Here is a 26,685-nt window from a genome sequence, read left to right on the forward strand (position 1 = left end):
ACACAGGAAATGTCTATTGTGTGTTTATTAGCTCACTCCCTTACCTAGGGAGACTTACACAAAATATTCAAACTTTACCAGAAAGCAAGGAGTACAAGTAATATTTCCCTATATTAAATAATCTTCTCCTCCCTCATCCCTGACCGTACTCATTTCCTCAGTGGCTTTCTGTGGCAGTCCTGGGGAGTCCTCCCCTGCCGCACAGACAGGGAGATCTTACACAAGTCCTCATTTAAAGAAGAGACTTTTCTGTTGCAGTGCAGCGTCTGACTTCAGCCACAGATACTCAGGGGCCCGGGAGCACAGCGCCTGGCTGGGCAGAGACAGGCCCCAGGGGCTTGGCAGGTCAGTGAGACAGAGCCAACGCACTGGGTCTCACTGTGTTGTTGTTGAGAAGGAAAAAATAAGCAAACATGCTCTGTTGTGTTTTTTAGCTAAGGAAGTACAAAGTAGAGTATGTGTATCTAAAGTATACAGACATTACGTCATTATAAGGTACCGACACTCTGATATCACTTCAATTCTTTTCAATATTATGCCAAGATTTTGTTGTGTGTTAAATTTCCATTAAACACGCTGTATTTTTGTATTATAATCAATTTGTTTGTGATTCTATACATAGCCCACACTGATACAAAAATCCTGTTTGGGCTCATGAAAAGGATTAAAAGAAAGCTGCCGAATCCCTTCCAGATTAATTTTAATTTCAGAAGCAAAATTACGTTTCAATGAAAAACAAGCAGACAGACATCTGTACAGTAATTGATCTGCCTGTTTCTCCATCAAGAATGTCTTTCTCAGAGGAGGATCTGTGAAGCAGTCATTGACACTGGGAATCACTCCATCCTCCTCTCCTCCCTTGCCCACCTTGAAATCTCCGGCACTGTTCCTGTCTGGTTCTCCTCCTACCAGGTGGCTTGGCTCTGATCTTCATCCACACCGCAACTCTTAACAGGTGTGCCCCAGGGACCTATCCTGGGTCCCCTCCTGTTCTCTCTCTACACCCTCTCTCTCCCCCTCATTGCATCCCATCAGTTCACCTTCAACTTCTATGCAGGTGACACCCAGATCTTCCTTTCTTTTCCATCTTCTGATCTCCTCCTGGATCCACTCGCATAATCTCAAGCTGAACCTTTCCAAATCTGAATCACTTCTTTCCCTCGTCCTCGTCACCCGACCTCTTCCACTGGAATCTACTCCTAGTCTTAAATCTCCCAGAACCCCCTAAGCATCACAAAAAAAACACATCAGCTGGTTTGCAGGATCTTTGGGGAGATGTTTTTAATATTACACTTGAGTGACAGTAAGCCTCTTTGCCAGCGGTGCCCTGCAGTCTTGTGCTCCCACACACACCGTTCTCTGGGCCATTCGGAGCTGCTTTTGTCAGTTGTTTCGCATCAGATTTTAGTAGTTTCTTAGCTGTTCCACTGCACTGTGCGCCTTTTACGAATGTTGGCTGGAAAAGAGCAATCTGTGCACCAGTGACGGAGACATCACATCAAATGGTGTCAGCATCTGACGACAGGTTGGAGCTTGAAATGGAGCATGGAGATGAAGTTTAACAGCAGCCAAAACAAAACCAAAGTGAAAGCCGACCCTGTGGGACAGGAGCTGGTTCTAGACGCCACCTCTCCTAAGCTGAAACATCTGCTAAAAGAACAGCAGGACACCAGGACTGCATTGTCTGTCCATGTGTGGAGAGAGCAAACAGAGCTGGGGGAGTATATGATACCGCACAGGCAAGGACTTTGATACAGACCGCACAACTCAACTCTAAAGCTTTCAATGCCAGTGGGGACTGCAGCAGCTCTGCCCACTGTCCCGTCAGGAGAGAGCCGGCTTGGGGGAAAGTCTTCTGCTGTCTGAGTGAAATCTGTTGGAGGTAGTGTATTCGCTTTCACCCAGAGAGGCCCGATGCGGTGTCTCTTGGTCGGCTCTTTTGTCTTCGTGTCACTGTCAGCTCTGAGGGTCTCCTCCCCGAGCACTTCAGTGTCAGACAATAGCCCACTGTGTTCATTCAGGCTTCTTCTCCCCCACTCTGGGGACTGACTCTGCTGTGGACGGTAGACCTTTGACTGTTGGCTAAATGTGTAGCCTATGAGGCACGTTTTGAATTTTGGAAACTCTTCTGAAAAGCACTACCGATACCTCAACCTTCGCACCCTCATATCGTCATAATTTCTGGCCTTTGGAGAGCAATATTTAACTCACCATTAAAGAACTGATCCCAGGCAACATCAAAATTCACATTATCTGCATTCAACGCAGGATTTCATGTCCACACGATACAAGACCCTGAGCTTTAAGCAAATACAACAAAGACCCCTGTAATTTTCCATGTAAGGCACAGGTTTTGTTGTGAACGTGAACTGCCTAAGCTACCCTGAATCAGTCCTTATTTACCTGTGAGTGTCTTTTCCGTGTGAGAACGGGAAGGCAGGATGCTGCTGTCAGCGCTGTTTACTCTCGGGCTTAGCAGGCAGCTGAGCTGGTTTTCCATCACCAGAGAACAATGGAGAGAAGGTACGCTGCTCACTGGAGCCCGGCCTCCTTTGTATGCACTCAGTCACTTCTCTTGATGTCTGAATAGCAAGCCTGGCATATGGGGCCGGGCTGGTGCCTCAAATGTATTAGCATCTACCAACAGCCCCATCTGTTAATACAGGAGCCACTCTGGTATTTATCCTGCTGGAGAAAATGAGCTCAGACAGGCAACATGCTCGGAGTCAGATCGGCAGCCTGCGACGCATGTTGTTTTACTGACTGAGGCTGGCCACGGTGTCGGCCGTGATACGATGTGTTGCCCACTCCGGCCGACACCGAGGAGGACAGGCTTCGGTATGAGCCGATCCCTCATCCTGAGAGCCCAGGGAAGCGTGGACAGCAGGACGAAGCTGCCCGTAACACCTGCACCAATCTACGGCCCGGGAGCAGCTCCTCCCGGCAGGAATTTCTTTTGTCCTGTTGAGTATTTCTGTATTTCTGGTTCCATGCTGATATCGATTTGATCATGCCAGCTCCAGACACACTGCAGATATTGGGACTGTTGTTCGTTCCTTCGCCATCGTACCACTAATGGAATACAATAATGTTTCCTATATTGTACATGCAGCACATTTCTAAAAGGTGAACTTGAATTATATATTCAAAAGTCTCTTTCACCTAAAATAACCCTACATCACGAACCATGCCTGGTATTATTTTGTTACGATTTATTTCTTAGCAGACGCCTTTATCCAGAATTGATCATTCATGCGAGGAAATGTACGGCCTATTGTCCCGTCCTGTCGAGATGGACGATCCTCAGAGATAACGGGCTGGTAAGAGACACAGGAACAATAATAACAGCTCATCTCTGGCATTGCAAGTCATTTGACTGTTTATGTATCCGTTAAAAAATAAATAAATGTGAATCAAGACCAAGGGGGGAAAAACAACACAAAAACGTCACATTAGACACTGATCTCATGAACGCGGCACCGGGGGGTCTGTCTGTCTGCCCGTCTGTCCGTCCCCGGCGAGGCCCCGCCCCGCGCCCACTCCCATTGGCTGCCGGCAGTGCCCCCGGAAGCGCGCTGTCCGCCGAGGCGCGCCGTGATTGGCCGGCGCGGTGCCACCGGAAGCGGGCCGTCCGCTGAGGCGCGCCGTGATTGGCTGGGCGCGGCTTTGTCCGCTGAGGCGCGCCGTGATTGGCTGGGCGCGGCTTTGTCCGCTGCGGCGCGCCGTGATTGGCTGGGCGCGGCTTTGTCCGCTCGGCCGCTGGCGCTCGGCTCGCATGTGGACGGGCGGACGCAGCGGAGCTCTTCCATGGACGTGAGCTGCGCCGGCGCTGACAAAGGCTCCGAGGATGGTGCTAGTGCATGTGGGATATCTGGTTCTGCCCGTTTTTGGCTCTGTAAGAAATAGAGGTATTGCTTCACTCTTCTTTGTTCTGTTGAAAGCCATGGCGCGGTTCTCCATTAGACGTGTTGTCTGGTTAATTAGCGGTTCCGCTGCTGGCTCCGCGGCCGGGACCCGAGCCCCGCTGTGGCGCAGTGTGGCGGCGGGACCCCGGGTCGCTGCTCTCGGCGGTAGCGCTGCTGTCGCGGGTGGCGGCGCTTTGATCGCGGCTCAGGTCGCTAGTATGTTGCCGATCAAACTGATCAGCCGGCTGCGCTGCGCATGTTGGTAATGGACAGACAGACAGACAGACAGACAGGCTGATTCAGAAACGGGCAGCCATTACGTCTATATGTGCAAGGGTTTACACAGGAAAGGTTAGCTGCACGCATGTTGGCAATAGACACGGTCTTTGTGCTCTGGTGCTGCCAGAGCAAGAACACTTAGTACACGATGATGATGATGATGATGATGCTATTGTCGAGGTGTGCGGTCAGGTGAAGCGACCCTGGACTCGAGTCTCAGCCGGTCGAGGCGCAGAAATGTCGCTGTGGGATCCGCAGCCTCGCCTCCATCGCTGTGCGGATCTGTGCTGATTATGTAATAATAATATGACGTACAGTGGCGCCGATGACTTCATTGTGCTTTTATTTCTTTTCTTTTTCCCTGTTTCATAGTATCGAGGCTGGCTCTACATTCTGCATTTCTCAGATCTTTGTCCCCTTCATTGTGTATCTAATGGTCATCCGCTGCTGTGTGGTCTGGCCTCTGCCTGCACTCCGCATTTAGCTGTGTTGTGACCCCCTTCTTCCTCATTTCCTCCTTCCATCCGAAGACGACATTGGCATTACAAACGAGAATCACTCAGTCAGTCACCCTCCTGTAAAACAGACTAGAAACACCAATAACACCTCCTATAGAAAACCTCTATTGTCTTTTTTTTAATCTCTTGTCAAGTTGCTGTATAGTAAATAACCCATTGTAGCGTTTAGTAATTAAAACAAATGTCATTGTGTACCTCCCATCCAGTGTCAATAGAGACATGCTGCTGTAAATTCCTGTAAAGTGGATACATTTTGCCATGCTTGATTTGGGTTTTGTCACATTGTCGTTGCTGCTTCCCTTCCCCCTCCCTGTGAAGGTGCATTGTACCCCTGGCATCTGGCTCTCATTGAGCGGAGAACAAAACCTCCGAGCCCGCACCACGGTGCTCGGATATTGAATATGAAGTCATCGTCAATGACTAAAACGATGTTATATGAAGGATGGATGGATGGATGAGTGGATCGCGCCGGTACACTGCACCTGTCCCCATAACGGCTGGAGGCCGATCACAACCCTGTCAATTCCGCTGATTCGCTGTTCCTTTGAAATTTAAATTGGGAAAAAGCATCCTTACGACATCAATTCATTAACGGAACACGCATAGATTATACATATGTGGAAATAACCTTGCCCTCGTTTTTTTCCACTTTTAATTAATCCCAATCAATTTAATTAATTGCAATTAGCAAGACAGTACAAAATGCTATCCATTTCACAGGGATGATGATATTGATCCTGCACTGCTATAGGAATCCTCTTTCTTAGACTCAACAATGTCTTTATATTCCTTGGTTGTGGTTCTCTACCTTTTGTTCTTTTATTAGAATTTAATGCATGGTCTTGTTTAATTATTTGTTTTGTTTTTTACATTGAATAGCAAATTCCAATGTAATCTTTCTGTAGAAAAGATGTACCCTGCTGTACTGTAATGTGCTGTAGCATATATACATCTGCTCATTGGATGCTGCTTTTGTTCTGTTAACCTTATATTGAGCATGATGGGCCTTGCCTTTGATCGTTTGCATGAAATATTATTATTACACAGTTCCACATATACTAATATTTTCAATAAAGAATATAGTATTTTCCTAACCTTCAGTGTGCTTCTTGCTGACTTCCATTTATTGTCTTACCCTGCTGTGATAAAGATAGATGACCTCCTTGCTTTTTTTGTTTTTTCTCCCCACCCCCTCCATCACAATGAGGCCTGAATGAGTTTCTGTGGTAGCCCTGCAGAAGCCCCTGCAGGTGCAGTAATGGCTGGGATTCATAATCCTGGGTGATCAGCCTGATCTACTGGAACTAGCCCTCCTAGATAGCCAGTATACTGTGAAACGAGCGAAGAAGGGACGATTCCACCAGTCAGTAAAGGCATTTTATTCATTGTTTTTGGTCCACAATCAATCTGAGGTGTCTTCATACCATCAGTTCTCTGTATACTGTGGTGACGGTCATCAATTCTCCCTGCATTAATCGCCTCTTTCTACCAGTCTCATTTCTGTTTTATATCTATTATCTTGTGTGTACCTTGTGTTTGTCCAGATTATCACTGAAGGTTTGTTCTGTGTGAGGAGCTGGTGCACAAAGACCCATCTCTGGTATGAACTGGTGCTCAGCAGGGCTGTATGGCACCTCGGCTCAATCTCTCTATAAAGTCCAAATCGTCCCGTTTGTTGTCTCTGAAGATTGACTCCTTCAGTTACAGTTCCTGCTCTGACAGCGAATCGAATGTTGGGAAATGGCTTCTAATGCACCGTCTGTGTTTTCTGTGGATACTGATACACATGTGATTTAGACTTTCCTGTGAATGGAAGCTCATAATCCAAGTGGTTCTGATAAATCAATCGTAGTTTGGGGATGAAGGACTGGAATACAATCCCATGACCTTGAGTGTCCTGGGTAAGATGTCACTGCTTTCTCAGCACTGAAAACACTCCAGGAAAGGCTCCGATGCTCAATGCCTGGGGAACAGGACTGTGGGCAATTTATTCCGTCTTGGAGCCGAGGCCCATTGAGGAGCTCCTGTTCTCGCATTAGTTTGCTCGTCCGGCAGCAGCTCCGTGATGCAGTGTGTGCTTTTCCAGGGATGCTGGAGCCGGCCGAGCCTTTCACAGTGCTGTGAGATCGGAGCCCACACACTCCCTGATGGTACTTAGCTAGAAAGAGGTTATGAAGCATCCAAGATGGCTTATTTTAGCTTCCAGAGCTACATTTATGGCACTCCAGTTAAAAATAAGGTGTTTGTGAGTATATGTAATCTTTTATGAGCTGAAATGTATGATTTCATGGGCAAGCGTGGTTTTACAGTAACTTACAGAATCTGCGTTTGGAGGCAAGTCTGTTCATATTGTTGGCGTTTTGTGAGGCGCTTGTGAATTGCTTTTTCTTCTGATCTAATTCTGTGTGTGTGTTGATCAGCGCTGTGTAGAGCATCTAATTGTTACTCGTCTACAATGCGTCTAATTCCCAGCAGCAGCCATTGCACAGGCCTGGCAGCGACTCGTGCTGCACGGAGGTCTGGCACCTGCTGCTTCCAAAAAGAGTGATGCTCATTTCACTTGATACTGTAGAGGAGGAACTTCAATATTCAAAGGATTGATTTAAACAACCAGAATTTATAGGTTGACTGATGCTTGACCTCGTCTTTATTTACCAGCTTTTTTTATGGTATTTTTTTAAAGATTCTTCCTTTTCACAGATCTTAGGCAGAGAAAGTAGATCTAAAAAAATAATTTTATCTTGGAGTCTAGAGTCTTATGCCTCAACTGTGAGCACTTTTAAATCAAGATGGAGTAAAATACCATTTTGGGATGGATTTAACCTGATCTGGATAAACTGTGTAATGTGGATGCATCTAAGATATTTATATAAATTATTGCCCATTTTATAAGGGGGGGGCATACCCCAAACAGTATTGTATACATTTACTAGTGTAGCATTTTATTTCTACACCCTCCAATCACAGCTGGAACCCTCTGAGACTATAACTGTTTTCATATAGATAGATAGATCATGTCTCTGTATACGTGAAAATATGTGTTTGTCAAATGTATGCAGTTGGTTCTTTGCTGATTATTAGTTATCTGTGTGAGATTAACCCTCCTGAAGAAATGCAGCATCTGTCTATAACTATAATGCTTTTTAAAATATATATCCCTTTAAAAGTGTGCGAAGGGAGCAATAACATTAGTTCACGCTCGACTAATATCATTAGTAATTCGTTCCAGTTTTGCCGGTGACTGCAGACTTGGTTGCGCTGGGTTTGTGCTTAAAGCACCACCATCCGTTGTTTTCCTCCTCTTGGTTGGTCGGTCACTTGTTTGCATAGGTACCTCTCCTCCTGCTCTGTGGGACGTGCGGCGCCGTGGCCGCATTCGGCCGGCCGCTGCGTCCCCCGTGTGCCGGTCTGTCGCCATATGAAGGCTGTCTGTCGCCCCGGAGGTACTCTTAGTTATGTTAAGTGGAAATAGTTTTATGGGAATAATGCATCAGCTGTTACTGAAATGCTGAAATGGTCAACATGCCTTTGGCACAAACCAGTGCCATGGCTTTATATTTTTCTATCCTTGTGAGGGTTTCACTAAGGTTTAGGAGCCTCGCCTATATTTGTGACCCTTGTAGGGTGGTGTGTAGGTCTTTAAGCTCTTTGTCTGTGAGATTACAGACTTGTAGGACATTGTGTGCTTTTTTTATTGATGCAGTATAAATGTGTGCGTCTGCATTTATTATTCCAGCCTTTAATATAGTGTGTGTTCTCTGAGGACTGAGTTCACAGCACCAGGCCGTGGGCAGCAGTGCACCATGGGAAACATCAGCAGCTTTATGAATATTGTGAAACGTGGAGGTGCAGGTGTCAGGAGACGGGGCCCGGACACCTGGATATTATTAGGATTATTAGAGAACTCTGTGAGTCCACTCACAGCTGCATCTTAATTTGGTAACATGACTGGGAACCAGTTGAAATAATGAAAGCCACATTAATGGCAGTGCTGAAACGAGATCCTCAGCCGTGGTTTAAATAACGAGAGCTCGACTCGCCTCAGATCCCCGTACCGTTTACTGCTCTCCGTCCTGCCAGCTTGGACTGAAGTAGGACTTTTCTGCCTTTGACCATCACAGCCCCGGCCAAAACCAGGCCGTACAGCTTTAACATGTGAAACAAGGATAAAGATGTTAAGCTTATTCTTTCTTGAAGTGGAGATCTAATGAAAGAGGGTAGAATGAAGGTGGAAGAGGTCTGGGGCCGAATTAAATTCAGGTCATGAGAGAAAACGGTTTAGCCTCCGCAGAAGCACGGTGACTGAAGTATTGTGAAGCAGCACCATGGTGGCAGAACTCCAGGCACTGCATGAATCATTCTTATTTTTAACTTTCCAAAGGTGGGACTGAGACGACTGTAATGCACGCGTTTCCCGGTTGAAGGTACTGGCTGCTTTAACGGTGAGACCCACGCGCTTGATCCTTTCCTCCTCGTTCAGCTTTGAGGGAGGATCTCTTACTTGACATTTAGAGCAGCAGAGACCCACCTGTCGTTGTCATTATCCACAGCCTGCCCTGCCCCCCCGCCGGCTCGCTGCACGACCACACTAGAGAAACCTTTCTCCAGCGGAGCGGTGGACACGGTCAGGAATGTCCTTCTTTAGGACGCCTTTTAAAAGTATTTTTACTGCGGCTTTAATGGACCAGGAAGTCGGCACCTTTCGTGAAACAAACTTTTAGAGTTATTTTTCTTCCCCCGCTAATGTTTCGATTCGGCCCCTCCATGCTTGTAGTATTGATACAGAAAACTGGCAGACGCACCGATCGGCTTTTGCTCTCAGTCTTTGATGAATGGTTTTTGTTTTTGCTAGTTTTAACTTGGTCAAAATAGTTTTGCTGTTCCACACACTAACTTTGACATTTTATTTTTCTTAATATCGGGCTAATTTAAATCAACTGTCAACTTGTGTGTTGGTAAAATCACACACTATATTCAGTCTTATGGCTGATTTGCCTTTTTAACAAATTAAATGTTAACCTTCATGTTACTTGCCTGGAGCTCTTCTGTGCTTTTTAATTAAAACACCCATCTTACTTCTTTTTTAAAAAACTACAAGGTACCAACTGTATGCAGCTGGGAGATCTTCAGACTGGAAGGCAACCAGAACAGTGTAGACGTGTGTGGCGGACAATACGCCCAGCCTCTGGCAAAACTGCGGGCAGTTTGGCTTTTGAGAAGCCAGGAAACCAAACCACACAATGCACTGACTGTGTGAGCGCTGTGAAGTGTGTGTGAACCCTATTCAGTGTGTTAGGACTGTATCTGTTCACTGCCAGAGTAGCACCTGTGGAAACCCTACACCGCCACAGGCAAGTACTTTGTGTAGTACAAACGCACAGGATAATAACTGTCAAAGGTCAGATTAAGGAAGTTGTTTTTAGTCTCGACTGCTGAGAGTCTAGTTGGTAACAGTTGCTGTGACGGCAGTGCCTTTCAGAATAATCAATGACCTTCGTCTGTCAGACACAACCGGCCTTTGATTGGAGTTCCTTGAGAATCCCTGACTGATCCTCAAGGGGATGCTCTGACACAAGCTGGGCGTTCGCGGGATTTACCTGGACAACCTCTGCAGGTAGACCAGGCTTCAGGCAACAGGAACCGATATCATGAGGTTTATTGGGATTCCCGTGGACCAGTAACTGCAGGGGGCGGGATTACACCGGGTCATGTGACCGTGTCAGAAGATGAACATCCGTTGACAGCAGGAGTGTGTTTATTGATTTGTTTTAAATGAAGGATGATATTTCAATGCGGCTGTGCGTTACCAGTCGCTGGTGCTTGGTTTCCTGTGTGGTGAAGGATGATCTCATATGGGGGGAGTGCGTAACATACAGTGTGGAAGTAGATCACGTGTAGGAAATATCACAGGCAGTACGATGTGACTTTTTAGGTTTTAACCCTATCGTGGAGCAGCGTTTGTGCTATAGAGTCTCTCAGTTGTGTCAGGCTGCCAGCACAGGGAAGGCACACACAGCTTGAAGTCTTGGCGATTCAAATGCTAACCTAATATATCCACTGACTGCTGTTTTTAATTATTGTGATTAAAATAGAGCAGGGCAGCAGGATCAGACGCTGAGGGCCGCACACCTCGCTGTCGGACGACGAGGTGGTGATTTCGGAGCAGTGATGTCTATCTCGGGAGAGCGGCCAGGTAAACCCTGACCTGGAGAAATGCCAGCGTTGCAGAGTAGGACTCCTTTTGATGGAAGAACTTTGAATCGATTGAAATTGGATATTTTGTTGTAGATGTAGAGGTTGTGTGTAAAATCTGTTACATCCCTCACTTTGTTTGCTGAAGAACGTGAGCAACTAGGTTTGACCGCCAAATCCCCTTCCTGACATTTTGACAAAAACTACTTTTTCGTTCTCTCTCTCATCTTGAAAGTAGGTTAATACCCAACTGTGTGTGTGAGGCTTGCAGATTGAGGCGCATGTGGGGAGGGATTAAGTGTGGTAAATTACGAATACACCCAAATAACGGCTCGCTCTTTATTGAAGCATCTGTCGGCTCGTACATAATGACTGTGAAGGACATCTGAACACAGAGCCAGGGGAGCCTTTTCAGTGCAGGCCATTTTTAATGAGAGGTTTTATAAATGCGGATTTGTATTTCTATCTTTATCGAACGCTCCCTCCCTCTCTCACCAAGATGAGTGAAGTGGATTCTGGGCCTTCCGTTCACTACAAAAGAAACTGTCGCTCAATATGCATCTCGCGTCAATTGGCTGTTTTTTTGCAACACCTGACTTACAGTCCGACTCCTGTGAAGGATCTGCCGAATGATGATCGTTGTTTGTATTGATTAGGGCTGTTTTCTGACAAGCCTCTGAGACTGGCCAAGGCTGTTGGCTAATGAATGCTGTGTCTACGGTTAATTACAGTGGCTGGTAATTCTAACTGCTGCGCCCACAACAATCAAGATCTCAAACTTGTCATTTGTGATAAATTATCAATACCTTCAGAGGCGGAATAAAGCACTTTCCCACATCGATCACCAGGAGACATTAAAATCCAGAAAGCTGAGGTAGGCAATGCAGTTTCCTGATGTATACAGTGACCTACAGGACAGAGTAATTGACTCTCAGATTGTATTGCTCACATTTAAATGGTCACCTTTTCATTTTTAAAGAGATCCTGGCAGTAACCTACAACTTTTCACATTCGAAGCCGACTCTAACCACTGAGCTATAGACTCCAGCTGCCAAATACCTGAGGTCTGTGGAGGAATTAACAGAGCTCAGTGGTATGTGGTGCATGGTGACAACTTCCCCCGAGCAGCTGTCCTTCCCCAGATGCACACTTCCACACTCCTGGGCCTCAAAACCCACTCCAGTGTCCAGTGACGAAGCAGAACCCTGTCCCGCTCTGAACCGACTGTGCGTCTCCGAATATATGCACATTGATTTATTGTTTGCCGTTTCTCCTAGGCTTTGTTACAATATCTCAGAAAGGTCACTAAAGAAGAAACGTTACAACAACTTTGCTAAAGATCAGCACGTATAAAATGCATTAATTGTGTTACTTGCCGTGTCATTACTCCTTAAGAGTGTCTGTGTCTTGTGTTGGGCATCTGATTTGGCCATTAGATTTGGCCGGATTATTTTCATTTTCACACCAGCACAGCAGTCTTCATACGGGCATTTCCAACTTATTATTTGAGGTACAAAAACAGTTTTTCTCAGACATTTAAGAAGAATTATGATGACAAAGCTTTGATACAGATGCTTTCTCGGAGGATTCAAACCATTTATGCAAACTTAAATGTGTTTAAACATTTAAATTAACAAAATATAAACCGCACAAACATGTTACAAAGCCATTTGTTTGGTGATGTTTATGCCGGTGAATGTTGACCTTGTCCGAGCATGGTTTTGGGTATTGCCTGATTTTAACGTGGGTTGGGAAGCTGTGGATTTTGCCTCCTCCTTCTCTAGCCCCTTTGCTGAAGGAAGTCCATCTTGGATCGTAGGCTTATGGACAGAGCTGGATGTGTTGTAGCCCTGTGTGTGTGTGTGTGTATGCAATTGTGTGCGCAATTGTGTGCGCGTGCACTGGCTGCCCGAGAGTGCCACTGCCAGGTTACGTGCCACACAGGAAAATACAGTGGACATGGGCATGAATACATATGAATGCATGGGGAGGAAGCAAGCAGTTATTTACTTATGAGGGGAGAAAACGAGAGATGGTTTGATTTGTACACCGGGTCAGTGCCAGTGACCCCTCTGTCCTGGTCCTCTCTGGGGGCCTTCCTCTCCACCAGCTGGCCAAGAAGAGAGGAAGGGCATCACCTGCACTCATCATGTGCTGCACGAGGAGCCTATACACCTGGGTGGAGGATATGGAGCGCGGAGTACCAGAACTCTAGACAGAAGAAAAATGCCATGATGGGATCGAGTAATATGCTCCTGCGCTGGCTGTTGGGATAATTCCAAAATTGGGAAGGGCCGACGTGATTAGTTTTGACACTTAACCTTTCTCCTCACGGTAAGCCTATCCTTATGACCCTGAAGTTTCACCTCACAGAACTGAACCGAGTCTATACTGAAGGTGGGCTCACAAGCTGATTATTGGGTTTACATCAGCGCCGTGAGGACAGACCTTAAGTCTGGAAAGCCGTTTGTGTTCCCAGTGCAGAGAGAGAAATCGATTGCAGAGCAGTGGATTCAGATGCAGTTAAATATATAGACAGAAGGACATGTGAAGGATAATATATTCACGATTAATAATATGTGGGCCATATTCATCTACATGTTTGAGGTCTGTTTGGATTACAAGAGCTTCAGGGAATCAAAGGTTAGAGATTAGAGTTCAGAAATGGTAACCTGTAAATCTAGGAACTAATGTAATATTTCAGACTCATGGCAGGTCAGTTAATTTAATGTATTTGTTTTTTGTATTGGTGATGAACACAATCTGGTCATCTGGTGAATGACCTGACTTCAAGGGAGTATAATATAATGTATATATATATAATCTGCTCAGTAATTGTCCTGTTTCTTCAGTGTGAAGAATAGCTTTCCACTCCTTTTCTTTTTCTTTTAATAAAAAACAAAAAATTGTTGTTAAAAAATGTAAGCTTTAAAGAAACAAAGGGAGACATGGTACAGATCTATAGAAAGAGCGGTCGGGTATCAGAGCTTCGGCAGCTGATTGTGTGACGGGTGGTCTTGGCTCAGAGAGACCATTGGGAAGAGCAGTGACCAGTTTATTGCTAAACTATCCAACATCACCAATATAAATCCATCCCTTTGGTGCTTATTGTGAAATCTCAATCTTCGAAGTGGACAGCTGTTTTTTTTATTTTTTATTTATACAACCTTGCCTGCAGCAAAAGATTAAATTGCAACACAAGTCTCCTGCCTAGAAATCAGTTTGTGTGTTGTGTGATTTTAGTGCAGAAGAATTACATTTATTACATAATCTCAAGACTGGTATGGTTTTAATTTGGTTGTTGAAAAGACTGCAATAACAATAGCGTTTGTTGCAGCAGCAGCGATTTAAGAAACAACAGCTGTTAAAAAAATTGAGAAAATCTTTGCGTCTCTGCCTTCAAGTGGTTCTTGTCGTCTAACTGGAAATCGCAGTAACTCGAAGCCAGGGGTCTGTTACACGGGGCTCTTAATGTATAATGCAGTGAGTATGAAACATGCTGTGAGAAATGACGGATTGTGAGCCAATTAAATATTTAGAGTCCGTTTCCTATCAAGGAAGGAGTTGCGTTACATTTGCATCAGTTATATCCATTATTAACACATTACCTTCTTGAGTGGTGAAGTGGCGCATTTTATTAGAGCTTAACGGGGAATTATAGCTCTCCAATTAATTTGCTGCTCCAGTGCAAACAACTGCAGCTCCAGATATGATCATATCTAGCAGAAGCAAATGTCTTCTGCTAGAGAACGACTTTGAAACGGTTGCTGTAATGCAGAGTGTTTCCACTGAGTTTGAAGCCATCGAACTTGACTGAGTGTGACTAACGCACGCTAATGGACTTTTATTCCACTCTTTTGATTGTTGTATCCACAGTCGCTTGATTAAATGATGTGCTTTTGTAGGAACATCTCTCCTCTCATGATTGTTTATTCTGACAATGGTGTCTTTAAAACGCACACAGTCAACCCCATCCATTCACAGCCACAGTAATGCAAACCAAAGGGAGCGTAGCGTGCCGTGGCTGGACACCACCACAGTGTCTTTGGTGAGAAGTGTAGAAGTGCGAGTCCTGAGCTCCGACCTGCACACACTACATTCATCTTTCACAAGACATTTGAGGAGGGGGAAATCTGCATGTATTTAATGTTTCTTCTGACCACTGAGTGTCCGTGTGTCTCAGTGAGGAGAGTACTTTGCCCCTGTGGTTACATATGGCCGGGCAGATCAGGCAATCTGTGGGCCTTTTTCCTCATGCCTTGTTTAATGAGTCTTTCTAAATTAAGCAGCAGCACACAGCAAAGGGAGAACCTGTTTTCACGGTTCACTGTGTCTACGTGTGCTGGTTAGGTGCTGTAAAAAAACACGCAGCAAAAAGGGAATGAGTAAATCTGAATGAATTAGGTGGACTGTGTACAGTGAGGTCCATGCCAAGCAAAACTGAACGAGATGACAAAGCACAAAACTGATGCTGAAGAGCTGATTGATTTGCTGTGCACGATGATAGAGTTGAGCACCGCTGACTTAGGGGTACATGGCACAGGAAGAGTTAATTAATAGTCAGAGCAGGAACACACAAACCGGTCTACCCTACTGGTAGTAAGTGTTGCTTCACAACTAACACAAGACAGGGCCTGGTGACACTTTCTAATCAACAGGCAGCCTAAAGGGAACGTCCTTCTCCCCGTTTCAACTTCTCTCTTGTTTGTGAAAGAGTCGATTGTCTGGACATAGAGAATTGTTTGTTAGCAGTTCAGTGTGAACAGGTAGCCTGGCTCCAGTGGATTCAATGGGGTTGAATCTGAAGCAACTGGAGGAAACTCAGTTAGTGGAAAACAGACCAGCTCTAGTGGCTGAGCTCACCTTGTCCATTTGGGCATTTTGTGTTTTCCTGTCTGTTTATCTATTCAAGTTATCTTCTCACATGCCAGTCATTTTAATTTCTGTAGTACTTCTCCTTTATATAACCTGCTGCCTCTTCCTGCTGTCCACTGTACAGTGGGAGGGAGTGGGGGAACTTGCGTCTTCCAGCTTCCGTAGTTTAAATGAGCGCAAATGAAACCCAGTCAAAAGAAAAGTCAGCAGATGTGATTTAAGATGTGTGTGTGTGTGTGTGTGTGTGTGTGTGTGTGTGTGTGTATATACAAGATCTTCAGTCATTACTCCCCAGCACACACCGACACCGGTTCCTCGGATTTGCGAGGAGCCTGGCGTGTGTTAATGCGCGTCTTGGGAATGCGTCGGTCTGGATCAGCTCGGGCGGCAGGAACAGCTGAAGTGCTGATGGCGCATCTGTTCGTTTCTCGCCGGCTCTTGGCAGTAATAGACATCGATTGTTTGACTGTAGTCTTGAGTGGAGTACTGCTGAACAGGCATATTGAAGATGCCTTTCACACAGGCGCTCAGCACTCGAAGTGGGTAGCGTCATTCTGGGGAAGAAGGAAAGAAAGCCTGTTCGGATCGTATGCTGAATGAAATTGTTTATTGATCTCACCTTGGTGGGAATTGGGAAGCCCATTTCACTGTGTTTGCTGTAACCTTGTGAAGAAGGCTCGGGAGGAATGGAAGCCGCAGGAATAACAAATACATTATTGATTTAAGAAAATCTCCAGTAGCTCTCAGGTGACTGAAAAACATGTCCGATCTAAATAATGTGATTTGGTTCCTCTCCTCGGGCCTTTAAATGTTGGGAAACCTCTGATGTTCTTTGTAACAACACTTTTAACTTTAAGGGTTTTAGTGTGTAAAGGAAACTAAAACTGCCTGTAGGTCACATGACTTGAGCAGCGGCGGCCTGTGTGTGCCAGCGGAGAGGGAATGCCAGCACTCCTGTGCGATGAGGGGCGTTGGTAGCCCAGGGCCAGAGCGGGGCCGGTCCATACAGCCCAGGGCCAGAGCGGGGCCGGTCCATACAGCACTCCACTCAGAACAGCGCCTGCAGGCCTGGGCCCCTCACTGACACCTGCTCTTAAGAAACTGACATGGGTCTATCCTTTTAAAGACTACACTTTGCTGCAGACAAACACACACACGCATATGAACCTGTAGTTCAAACTCTTGTGGCAGAAAACAAGTCTTCACTCTGAGGTTGGTTTGCAGAATCACAGTAGTTTATTGACGCGACTGCAGGATGAATCAACAACAGGCTGATGGTTTCCTCTGACAGTCAGAGGAGCTTCTCTGCACACAGACGGTCCGCTTATACAGGCAGTGTCTTCCGTGAACACAGTTCAGATGCATCCCTTAACATGGTGATCATGTAGAAGTTTCCTTATAGAAACTTACAGCAAAGCAACAGAGACGAGTCATAAAAGGTCAAGATAGTTGCTCTGTTTTGGCAACTACCAGTAACCCTGCCTCACCCATCTCTCAATATCCCTCCTACCCATCCACACAAGGGGCACAGACATCTGATGGCTATTCACTGTGTTTCAACACTATTCATTCAAAGTGTTACTTAGTGCTTAATTTATTTTCTTATTTATCTCATCTCCTTTATTGTTTGACACTTCAAATATAATACCAATCCAGCCAATCATACTCACCTTAAAGCTACTATTCACAGTCAAGTCTGGTGATTTTTTTTTACGTGTTTTTATCAACACCAGTGTGTTAATCTGCACAGTGTAGAGTCTGTAATATGTGTGTGCCGTATATATGTGTGTGTGTGTGTGTGAGGAGCTACAAAGCAGAAACAAACCTTTGTCCATTGTGTGTTTGTCATGTTATCTGGGATTGTGTGTTTTACCATCCTGTTCTTTGTATCTGCCTTCGTAGGTTCAACAAATATTTGTATGTTTGTATACTGTGAATCTATGTGTGTCTCTCTCTCTCTCTCTCTCTCTCTCTCTCCACATCCATACCCACGCCGTGTTCGTATCCCTTCATCAGCGCTGTCCCACCACAGTGCGGAGCTTCATTCAGTCTCGCGTTTAGAAGATCAAAGACTATTGGAGCAAAGTTGCATTTTCATGGAGTTCCTGCTCAGCTCTGTTGTTGTGCTTTAGCATCAGATCACTTCCATGGTGTGAGACACAACAACACCCACCACCGCCAAAAAAAGAGAATACTTTAATTTGCCTTGCAGACACAAAATAATTCCTTAATTCCTTCCTTAAGCCTGTGCTCGATAAATCCCCCTGGGGAAAAACCATAATGCAGTGAGGCAGACCACCGCCCCCCCCCCCCCCCCCCGCCGTACACCGCACTGAGGGCCGCTCCGGCGCTCTGCCTGGCTGGCTGCCGCGCTGTGGGGGGGAGAGGGAGAGAAGTGGCTCCTCAAATACCTGCAGCCGGGGACCCTGCAGGGCCGAGCGCTAACTTAGACATGGAGGGGCGATCTCTCGGCGACTCTCGTCTCCGGCTGGGATGTTTGCAAAGCTTTACATGTCAGTAATAAGTGCGCAGCGCTCGAATCCAGGGCTGAGAGTGAACTGCTGCCGAGGTGAGAAGCCGCCATGAACAGCACTCTGGGCATCACTGTACCCACTGACAGAGGCAGGGCAGGGCGCGCAGGGGTAGCTAGCACACGCATTTCATCCTTAATGTCCTGTTTAACATGGTACAGGTCAGTGAAACTTCAGATACTTCTCCATTCATTTACTTTTGTATTTATTTGCCTACTCTTTAGCTGCCATTAACCATACTGATTACAGTCAAGTGTAGAAAATCAATGCAACACTGTTTCTGGTTGTGTGTGTGTGTGTGTGTGTGTGCGAGTGTGTGTGTTTGTATCCCCTCTCCTGGTGAAGATGCAAGTGTAGAGAGACCCCTAGGAGATGGATGACAAACAAAACCACATACAAACCAAAACAATCCAAGACTTGCTTCGAGAGTTGGAAAGGGCCGCTATACTCCCTCTGTCTCTCTCCTGCAGGGGCCCACTTCAACAGGCATCAGCACAGCCATGCTACCTCCTGCCGGCAGTTCCATCTGGCACCCCCGCCCCAGATGCCCTCCGAGTTCCCGCTGCCCCACCCCGGGCAGAGCCAGCCGAGCATGACCCCCCACCTACCGCCCCCACCACACCAGCACGGGACCCCCCTGCACCAGCCCCTGGCCCCGCTGCCCCCTCCGCAGTTCCAGGATGTCCCGGGACCCCCGTTCCTACCTCAGGCCTTGCATCAGCAGTACCTCATCCAGCAGCAGCTCCTCGAGGCGCAGCACCGACGGATCCTCCCGCACTCCAGGTGAGCTCAGACCCTTCGCTGGTCCGGTGCCGTTGTGCTCTTGACTTAGAGACCCCCCTGGAAGGTGCGGGACACGGGGAATGAAAATGAAAACCCTCTGGGTGTATTGTCTCCTCTCTGCAGACGCACCCAGGAGCGGGCCCCCCTGCACCCCCACAGACTGCGCTCGGGCTACGACTACACGCCCTCGCTGCACGTCCCGCAGTCCCTAGGACAGCAGCCCAGGTACCTGGCCGAGGGCACTGACTGGTGAGTGCGAGAGCGATACCGCTGTCAATCAGATATCCCCCCCGGGAGTCGTGTTTGTGGTCGAAGACGGGGGGGGCACCTGCAGATCTGCCAGTAAGGCACAACCCGCTGGTCGAAAGATGTTCCTTGCATGTCTCTCATGGCCACGACAGAATCTTCTAGCTGAATCACATCTGTGGAAAAACACTGGCTTACTGATGAGAGAAAAACAGAAACGCAACCATTGTGCCAGTCAAGTGTCTGAACCCATTGACCTATTTCCCTGCACTGCTGGAGAATAATCACGCATGTCTGTGGGCTTTTCTAGTTATATAAAACAAATAAAGAACAAACGAAGACAGTGTCCTTAAACAAACAGTGACTCTGCAGTTGAGCCCAGAAGTCAGAGTCAGAGTCATTGGGGGGGGATCATGCAGGGTCTGAGGAAGTGTCCGAGGGCATGAGACAGTGCTGGTTATCCGGGGTGGCTGGTTGTGCCACTGAGCTGCAGTGCAAGGCTGTGTGCTGAAGTATGGCGCTGTGTGGGTGACCTCTCTTTCCTCCATCTTCCCGCAGGGATCTCAGTGTGGACGCCGGGCTCTCCCACCACCAGTATCAGCTCAGGCAGCTCCCCCAGCACTATCAGCATTACCTGGCCTCTCCCAGGATGCATCACTTTCCCAGAAACACTTCCTCGGCACAAGTGGTGAGCTGACTCGATGTGATTGTATTGTGTTACGTGGTAATGTGCTGTATTAAACTGCTCTCACCCTGTTAAGATGAGGTGCCGTACCCAACGCCGTCTGCTTTTTTAAATCAAAGGTTGTCCATGAGATCAGAAACTACCCGTATCCACAGCTGCACCTGCTGGCTCTGCAGGGACTCAACCCGTCGCGTCACGCCTCAGCAGTGAGGGAGAGTTACGAGGTAGGACCGCTGCTTTCCGGTCGTGATGTTTGTGAAGCGAGTGCTGTTCCCTCTCGGCTCTTTTAAACTGGCACCAGACTGTGGGGACTGTGCCGAGTTCCTGTGGTATAATCCTGCAGTTTGGGGACACTGGCATGAGTACAGCTGTTGTTTTTTTGTTGTTGCTGCTGCTCTTTGAAAACTTCTGGAGCCCATTATTTGTGTCTGTGTGAAAGCAGCCAGCAGGTGTGTGTGTTGCTGTGTGGTGGGGGTGGGGAGGCCGTGTCCTGTGGTGTTGTCTAATCCTGTCCTGCGTTGTTGTCAGGAGCTGCTGCAGCTGGAGGACAGGCTTGGCAGTGTGAACCGTGGCGCTGTGCAGACCACCATCGAGAGATACACCTTCCCCCACAAGTACAAGAAGGTAGGTCCCCCTCTGCTTTTGTCCACAGCTCAATCTGAGGCTCTTCATTTTAATAGCGGGGCGACAGTGATGAGAAATGTGTTCAGTGTGTTTTCATGAACGGTTAAGAGTCAGGAACTGGCATGGTAATTGTGTTGATCATTGATTGCTGCTTCTGACGAGAAAGGAAACCTCAGAAGGCAGCTGAGCCCCTATTCACCCACTTCATTGCTGTAGACCATAATAAACTGCCTGAGATAACTGCGAATGTGGAAGGGTAGGAGTGGCCACGATACGTGTCTGTAGTGTCACTGAAAGTACTCCTGGACAGAGCTGTGCTTCCCTGGCAACACAGACTTAGCCGATGTTAAACATGCAATTTATCCAGTGGATTCAGGTTATTCTCCGCAATACATGATATCCATTAAAGCGGGCTTCCTGGCTCTTCATCCTCACAGTCAGAGAAAAGAAGCACTTCCTGGACATGCACTTCCAGTGAATTAAGTGATTGTTATATAGATTCATAAGAGGACAGCGATTGATTTAATCAGCAAAGATCACTGACTCAGACATGAGGTTTCCCAGGCTGTAGCTGATGTCATTAATTGGTTGCCTTCTAGAGAAGACCCCAGGAACTGAAGATAGCCATGGTTGTGGAGGAGGAGTCGGACATTGATGAGAAATGCACAATCTGTCTCTCCATGCTGGAGGATGGGGAGGATGTCAGGTAATGGTCTACACACCGACGCGCACTCGCTTGGGCTGCGTCCCAGACCTCCCTCTCGTTCCCTCATCGCCTGCCTCTGCTGTGGGGAAGTATTTTGCTCACAATCGTATGTGGGGGTGTCCCAGTTCCTTAGGGAACGTGGGAAGGGAGCTCTACTCCAATATCACCTCTCGACTGAGGCACAAGAGACACTTGTGTAAAAGTGGGGAAAAAAGTCAGACATGCAGATCAAGTTGCTTAGCAAATCAAATCTCATGATTTCAATATATGATTTAGATTGTCACAAACACTTTTCAAAGTATTACAAAGTGCAATAAATACAATAAGATAAGCACGTGTCCTGCTACTTATGGACTACAATAAGTATAAACCTCAACACATAAAATAGCTTCTTTATTCATTCATGAACTGAATTGCCTTACAGAAGTGAGCAATATCTTTAAAAATTAGGATTTTATGTTTAAATGGGAGTGGGTGTTGAAGGGTGTCCCATTGTGTGTGAGTGTGACAGGAAGCCGCTGTCCTGGTGTTTTCCTTGCTAACAGCTCTTCTCCGGGGTTTGTCCGTTTGTCTGGCAGGAGGTTACCCTGCATGCATCTCTTCCACCAAGCCTGTGTGGACCAGTGGCTGGCCACCAGCAGGAAGTGCCCGATCTGCCGAGTGGACATTGAGACGCAGCTGACGCCCGACAGCTGATCTGGCCCCCTCCCCCCCCCACCCCACCCCCCAGCTGGGTCCCAGTCCTGCCGTCCTCTGCTCTCTCGGGCCCCGTGCCAATCCCCCCCCGAGTCTTCGCCACCTCCGGCCGAAGACACCCGGAGGAGCACACTGGTAACGCGGGAGGGTCTGTAGCTTGTGGTGGGAGCGGGGAAGCTGTGGCAGCAGCATGGACAGGCCCTCGGCTGCCCCCGGGAGCTGGTTTCCCCGACAGGGACGAGTAGCACACACGCTATGTTTTCTAAAGCCATTTCACGATGAAGGTACTAAAATCCACAGCAGGTCCGCCCTTCAGCTGTTCCGGATCCGTACACATACCTCGACGTGTCCTGGGGTGTCCCTTCAGAACAGAATCAAAGAGCCGGGCGCCCGCTCCGACTAACTAACATTGGTAGCTTCATTATGATAGAAAATTAATAAAAATCAAAGCTTTGGTTAACCACGATCGAGATCACCGAGCTATTGAGCGCCACACGGCGACCACTTCCTGAATTGTTATTGAGCTTCAGCTTTGCGGTGTTCTGGGTCATGCGTCGTCTTCTCGTGAGTGCAGGTGTTTAATACAAGAGCTAACGGTAGAGCAGCTGTTTCGTGGCACCGATGGGCATCCAGCTGAGCGCCGCCATCTCTGCACTGAACACTGGAGAACAGATATCGGACGTGATGCGGGCGAGGGGAGGGTTGGGTGTTTTCTAACGGTGCCCTGAGCTCGGAGACGATTAAAGCCAAATACAGATTCCAGCCGAAATGGAGGAGAGCTCGACCCCGGTCATGCACCGAACCAAGGCTGCCCGGCTGTGCTGGCAGGGCCCGCTGCCATGGGTGGCTCTTATTTTAATGGTGCCTCTTCACGGTGCAGGTGTGCCACCCAAATGCATGCTTCAGTGTTGGCTTAGGCTGTGGCTGTTTCCTTAGTGTGAGATTAAAGAGGGCTGTTTGTGCATGAATTTGTTTTCTGAGCAACGTGATTCTATAAAAAAAAAAAAAAAAAAAAAAACACAAAAAATACTAAAAATAAATAAATAGCACGATGTAAATGGCATTACTGACACGGAGAGTCCCGTCTTCATCCTGTCACTTCTATGGCCTCTGGTGGAACCCTATTTTGATGTATACCTTATTGCCTAATGAACAAGCACATGTGATAGATATAGCAACAACCTCTGTATTTTTTTAATATGAAGAACCATCCAGTGTTTCGGAGAGAATGAAAAGCTTGTGTCGGTCGTTTGTATTTCGATGTATCGGATCCCCCCCACCCCATGGTTGCTATGCTGTTTTGCTAGAACAACGATGTAGAGCTCGGTGGCGGCGCAGTATCCCCGCTTCGAAGGGCGCGGCCGGCACCGGAGGCTGTGCGGTCACTACAGAGGCGTGAGAGGAAAACAGATGCCATTTGTTTAAACGAATACCAAACATCCATCTCTCTCTCTCTCTCTAAATCAGGACATGTGACTGTTTAACAAGCTTAAAGAGGAGCAACTCCATGTTGTCTGAATATTGTGAAAATAATTATGAAGAGTGTTGCAAAAGGATCTTATTGTCGTATTTTCAGAAATGCACTGCAGTCTGAACCTGCCCTCGCTTTAGTGTCGTCTTCTCTCTTCTGCTGAGCGTGTCGTGCTGTGAAAGTCATGGCAGCCCGTGAAATGAACAGAACCCAGACACGCCGGCGCTGAGAGCGTTTCTGTGCGACTCGGGCTGTTCAGGGAGAGTACAGTAAACATGGCAGTGAGAATGAAACCCCATTCCACGAGCTGCACGACAGCTTTCAAACATTGCATCAAATTAACACACATCAAACTTACTACAATATAGTACAAATGTACGACACAATCCACACATCAATAAATAAGCTGCTAATTTAAAACCCAACAACCACCCACAACACACTCTTGTATTTTACCAGGCCAGTGCAGTTCTGAGATGCTGCTCAGGGCTCAGCAGAGACCATCGTGTTTTAAAGCCGTGCATTTCTGGAAATATCCGCCTGCTGTACGAGGAACCGGGATACTGCCCCCCCGCGCCGAGTTTTCTATGGGAATTGTTGATAGTTTACAGGGTGTTGTGAGTTGAAATGCCTTAAGTATTTAACAATCATAATTTATTACTAACTGTAGATATCGTGGGTACGTATTTATTTTTTTTATAGTTTTTTTTTTTTTTGCTTTTTTAATTTCAATTATAATTTATTTATTTAGAAATAACACAAAATGTAAAAAAAAAAAAAACAACAAAAAAAAAACTATTACCTCATTTTGCATTGTTTTATGGGAATGCTTTGCATGCAGTGGTATTTTTCAGAAAACTAAACAAAATTTAAAAAAAAAAACGCTAAAAATAGTCACATTTTAATTTGAGAGATCAGGGTGTGTGATGAAAGTGTATTAATGTGGTGCTGTTAATCTTGGATACATTCCATTAAAATGCAATTTTTATGATTCCCTATGCTGTGATCTAGTGGACAAACTGCAATATAGTGCAAATGGTTTTAGTCTTCTTTTGTTTTGCACAGTTCAAACTGACAACCCCTCCACTGGCAAAACTGAATTACCTTCTTATTTTTATTTTGCTGTGCTTACAACTCACCATTTCAAATTTTCAATCATATAGTCTATATTAATCTCTCTGGATTAGTTTTGACACACACACACACACGTACACAGATACATAGACATTGTGACACTATTTTATTTTGGACTAAGACAACAGACAGACACACAGATGCACACTTATACACACACATATAGACACACACAGATGCACATTCACTCACTCGCTGGAAAAAGTGAACAACCCTAAGTGCCTCAATTTTAGTGGCAAGAAAGACTCTTCCTTTTAATAAACAAAGAATTCGGTCACCTCTGGCAAGATTATACACGGCGCTTTTTTCTTTTCCCCTCTGGTCACTTTTGTGGTTCACAGTTGCACACCGAGTGAGACGTTTCTGACGTTAATTGATCTTTGTGTGTTCCCAGCGTGTTCAACTGCTTAAAGAGGCTTTAATCAGCAGTCCCTTAAATTATGCATCAAACCCTCCCTCCTTCTGCATGTCACGAACCCTGAGGTCTGATGTAGCATTTTCTGTCTCTCAATTATGTCAACGCACACAGAACCGTGCTCAGTACGGCTCGAGGCTCGGGGTGTGAGTCACGTGGGTTTAGGGGGCCAACGCTTCTCTCCTTACCTAAGCTCAAGTGTTTATTTTACTGAGCAAATGGTCTCCGTGGTCCGGCCCAGCAGACGCCTCCAGGTCTGTGTGGCAGCCCCAGGCCTGAAAGTGGAAATCTCCCTGCTGCCAAGAGCATTCGCTGCATATAAAATAACCAGCCAGAACAGCATAACAGCAGCAGCCACTCTCTGTGGACCCTGGTCTTCAGACATCCCGTGAACAGCCACCCAACACCACTCATGAAACCGCAGTAAGTGCAGCTGCAGTAACCGCAAGTCCGATGCAGGTTCCCACCAGAGCGCAGGTTCTGGAGGGTTGTCTGTCCGCTGTCCACAATCTCCCAAACTAGTGTGTGTTGTCTTTTAATCTTCCTCTTCAATTCACCAACTCAGTGATGTTCTCAGCCATACCGATCTTCTCTTATCTTTCCATGAAAACACCAGTGAATAAACTCTAACTGTCTCTCTTAAAGCACAAGCTACTTAAATGCATGTTTTTCTCAGGTCTGAATATATACATCATATTTATATATAAATCTATACTATCACAGATATACATCGACTATGACAGATCCTTAATCGCTGCTGTTTGTTCTTCTGTAAAACAATCGTCTGAAAGCTTGCCAGTGGACGGGTGTCGCCACGTTTTTTCTTAGTACGAGAAACTGCTGTTTTGCTGTAACTGCGCAATGTTTTACAAAATAGAATATTTTATAGAAAAAAAATAGAAATATTTATCATTAATATTAAAGCAATAGCTCATTAATGATGATGATGATGATGATGAAGAACTAGAAATGTGTAAAATGTGTAAAATCCTAGATTCACTTTTGGTGGATTTTGTACTGTATTTATTACTAATAATTTTAAAAAATTGCATCGCTAAACCCAAACTGTTCCGTTTTTTTTTTTTTTTTTTTAATTATTATTTCAAAGCTTGTACATGATCCTTTTTGTATGTGTTTTCTAAATAAATTGCCTAAAAATCCAGACCTCGCCTTGTTGCCTTTTGACGGATGCAGAAATGGTAGTGGCTTCAGTCCTGAGAACGGGTTTGCGATCCTTGTTGGATAAACTTCCACATCATGGCGTTTTCTGGGTTATCTAAGCCTGGTCTTGACCCGGGATGTGTTTTGCATTCGAATTCGGTTGGGGGCCCTGGGTTGGGCTGGGCTTTGTCCTGGCTAAGCATTGGGTTTAGGTCAACCTTAGACATCAACTAGTGTCAGGTCTGAGCTTCCTCTGGGTCGTAAAAAGGCTTTAAAGGATTGGGCGTGAAGTGTGTTGCTAGGGTTTGGGCTGTTAGTCAATGAACCCTAGCAATATAACTTTTAACACTCAGCCTCTTGGTCTCATCTGTAGCAATGCAGGCGCTGTGGTTTTCAGGTGATTGAGCTTCCACTTACATCCAACTCTGGATGTCTGACCTCATTGATCCAGACGAGGCCCAGGC

At 46.3% G+C, this 26,685-nt stretch overlaps 1 protein-coding gene across 3 annotated transcripts; it reads left to right on the forward strand.

Annotated features, from left to right (window-relative positions):
• The first annotated feature begins 3,730 nt into the window (after window positions 1-3,730).
• On the forward strand, window positions 3,731-26,222 carry LOC136755173 (E3 ubiquitin-protein ligase ARK2C). 3 transcript variants are annotated; one of them, XM_066711635.1, is made up of 8 exons: window positions 3,731-3,908; window positions 18,771-19,083; window positions 19,207-19,332; window positions 19,888-20,017; window positions 20,134-20,238; window positions 20,543-20,638; window positions 21,238-21,344; window positions 21,923-26,222. In XM_066711635.1, the coding sequence occupies exons 1-8, from the start codon at window positions 3,848-3,850 to the stop codon at window positions 22,038-22,040; spliced, it is 1,056 nt and encodes a 351-aa protein (XP_066567732.1). In that variant the 5' UTR covers window positions 3,731-3,847; the 3' UTR covers window positions 22,041-26,222. The 3 variants fall into 3 exon arrangements, 2 of the variants coding, with proteins under 2 accessions (XP_066567732.1, XP_066567733.1); XM_066711636.1 differs by having other exon boundaries at window positions 20,555-20,638; XR_010817631.1 differs by lacking the exons at window positions 18,771-19,083; window positions 19,207-19,332; window positions 19,888-20,017; ... (2 more) ...; window positions 21,238-21,344; window positions 21,923-26,222 and adding an exon at window positions 4,557-5,796.
• Window positions 26,223-26,685: the final 463 nt, after the last annotated feature.

The sequence above is a fragment of the Amia ocellicauda genome, chromosome 8 (assembly GCF_036373705.1).
Source record: "Amia ocellicauda isolate fAmiCal2 chromosome 8, fAmiCal2.hap1, whole genome shotgun sequence".
NCBI lineage: Eukaryota > Metazoa > Chordata > Actinopteri > Amiiformes > Amiidae > Amia > Amia ocellicauda.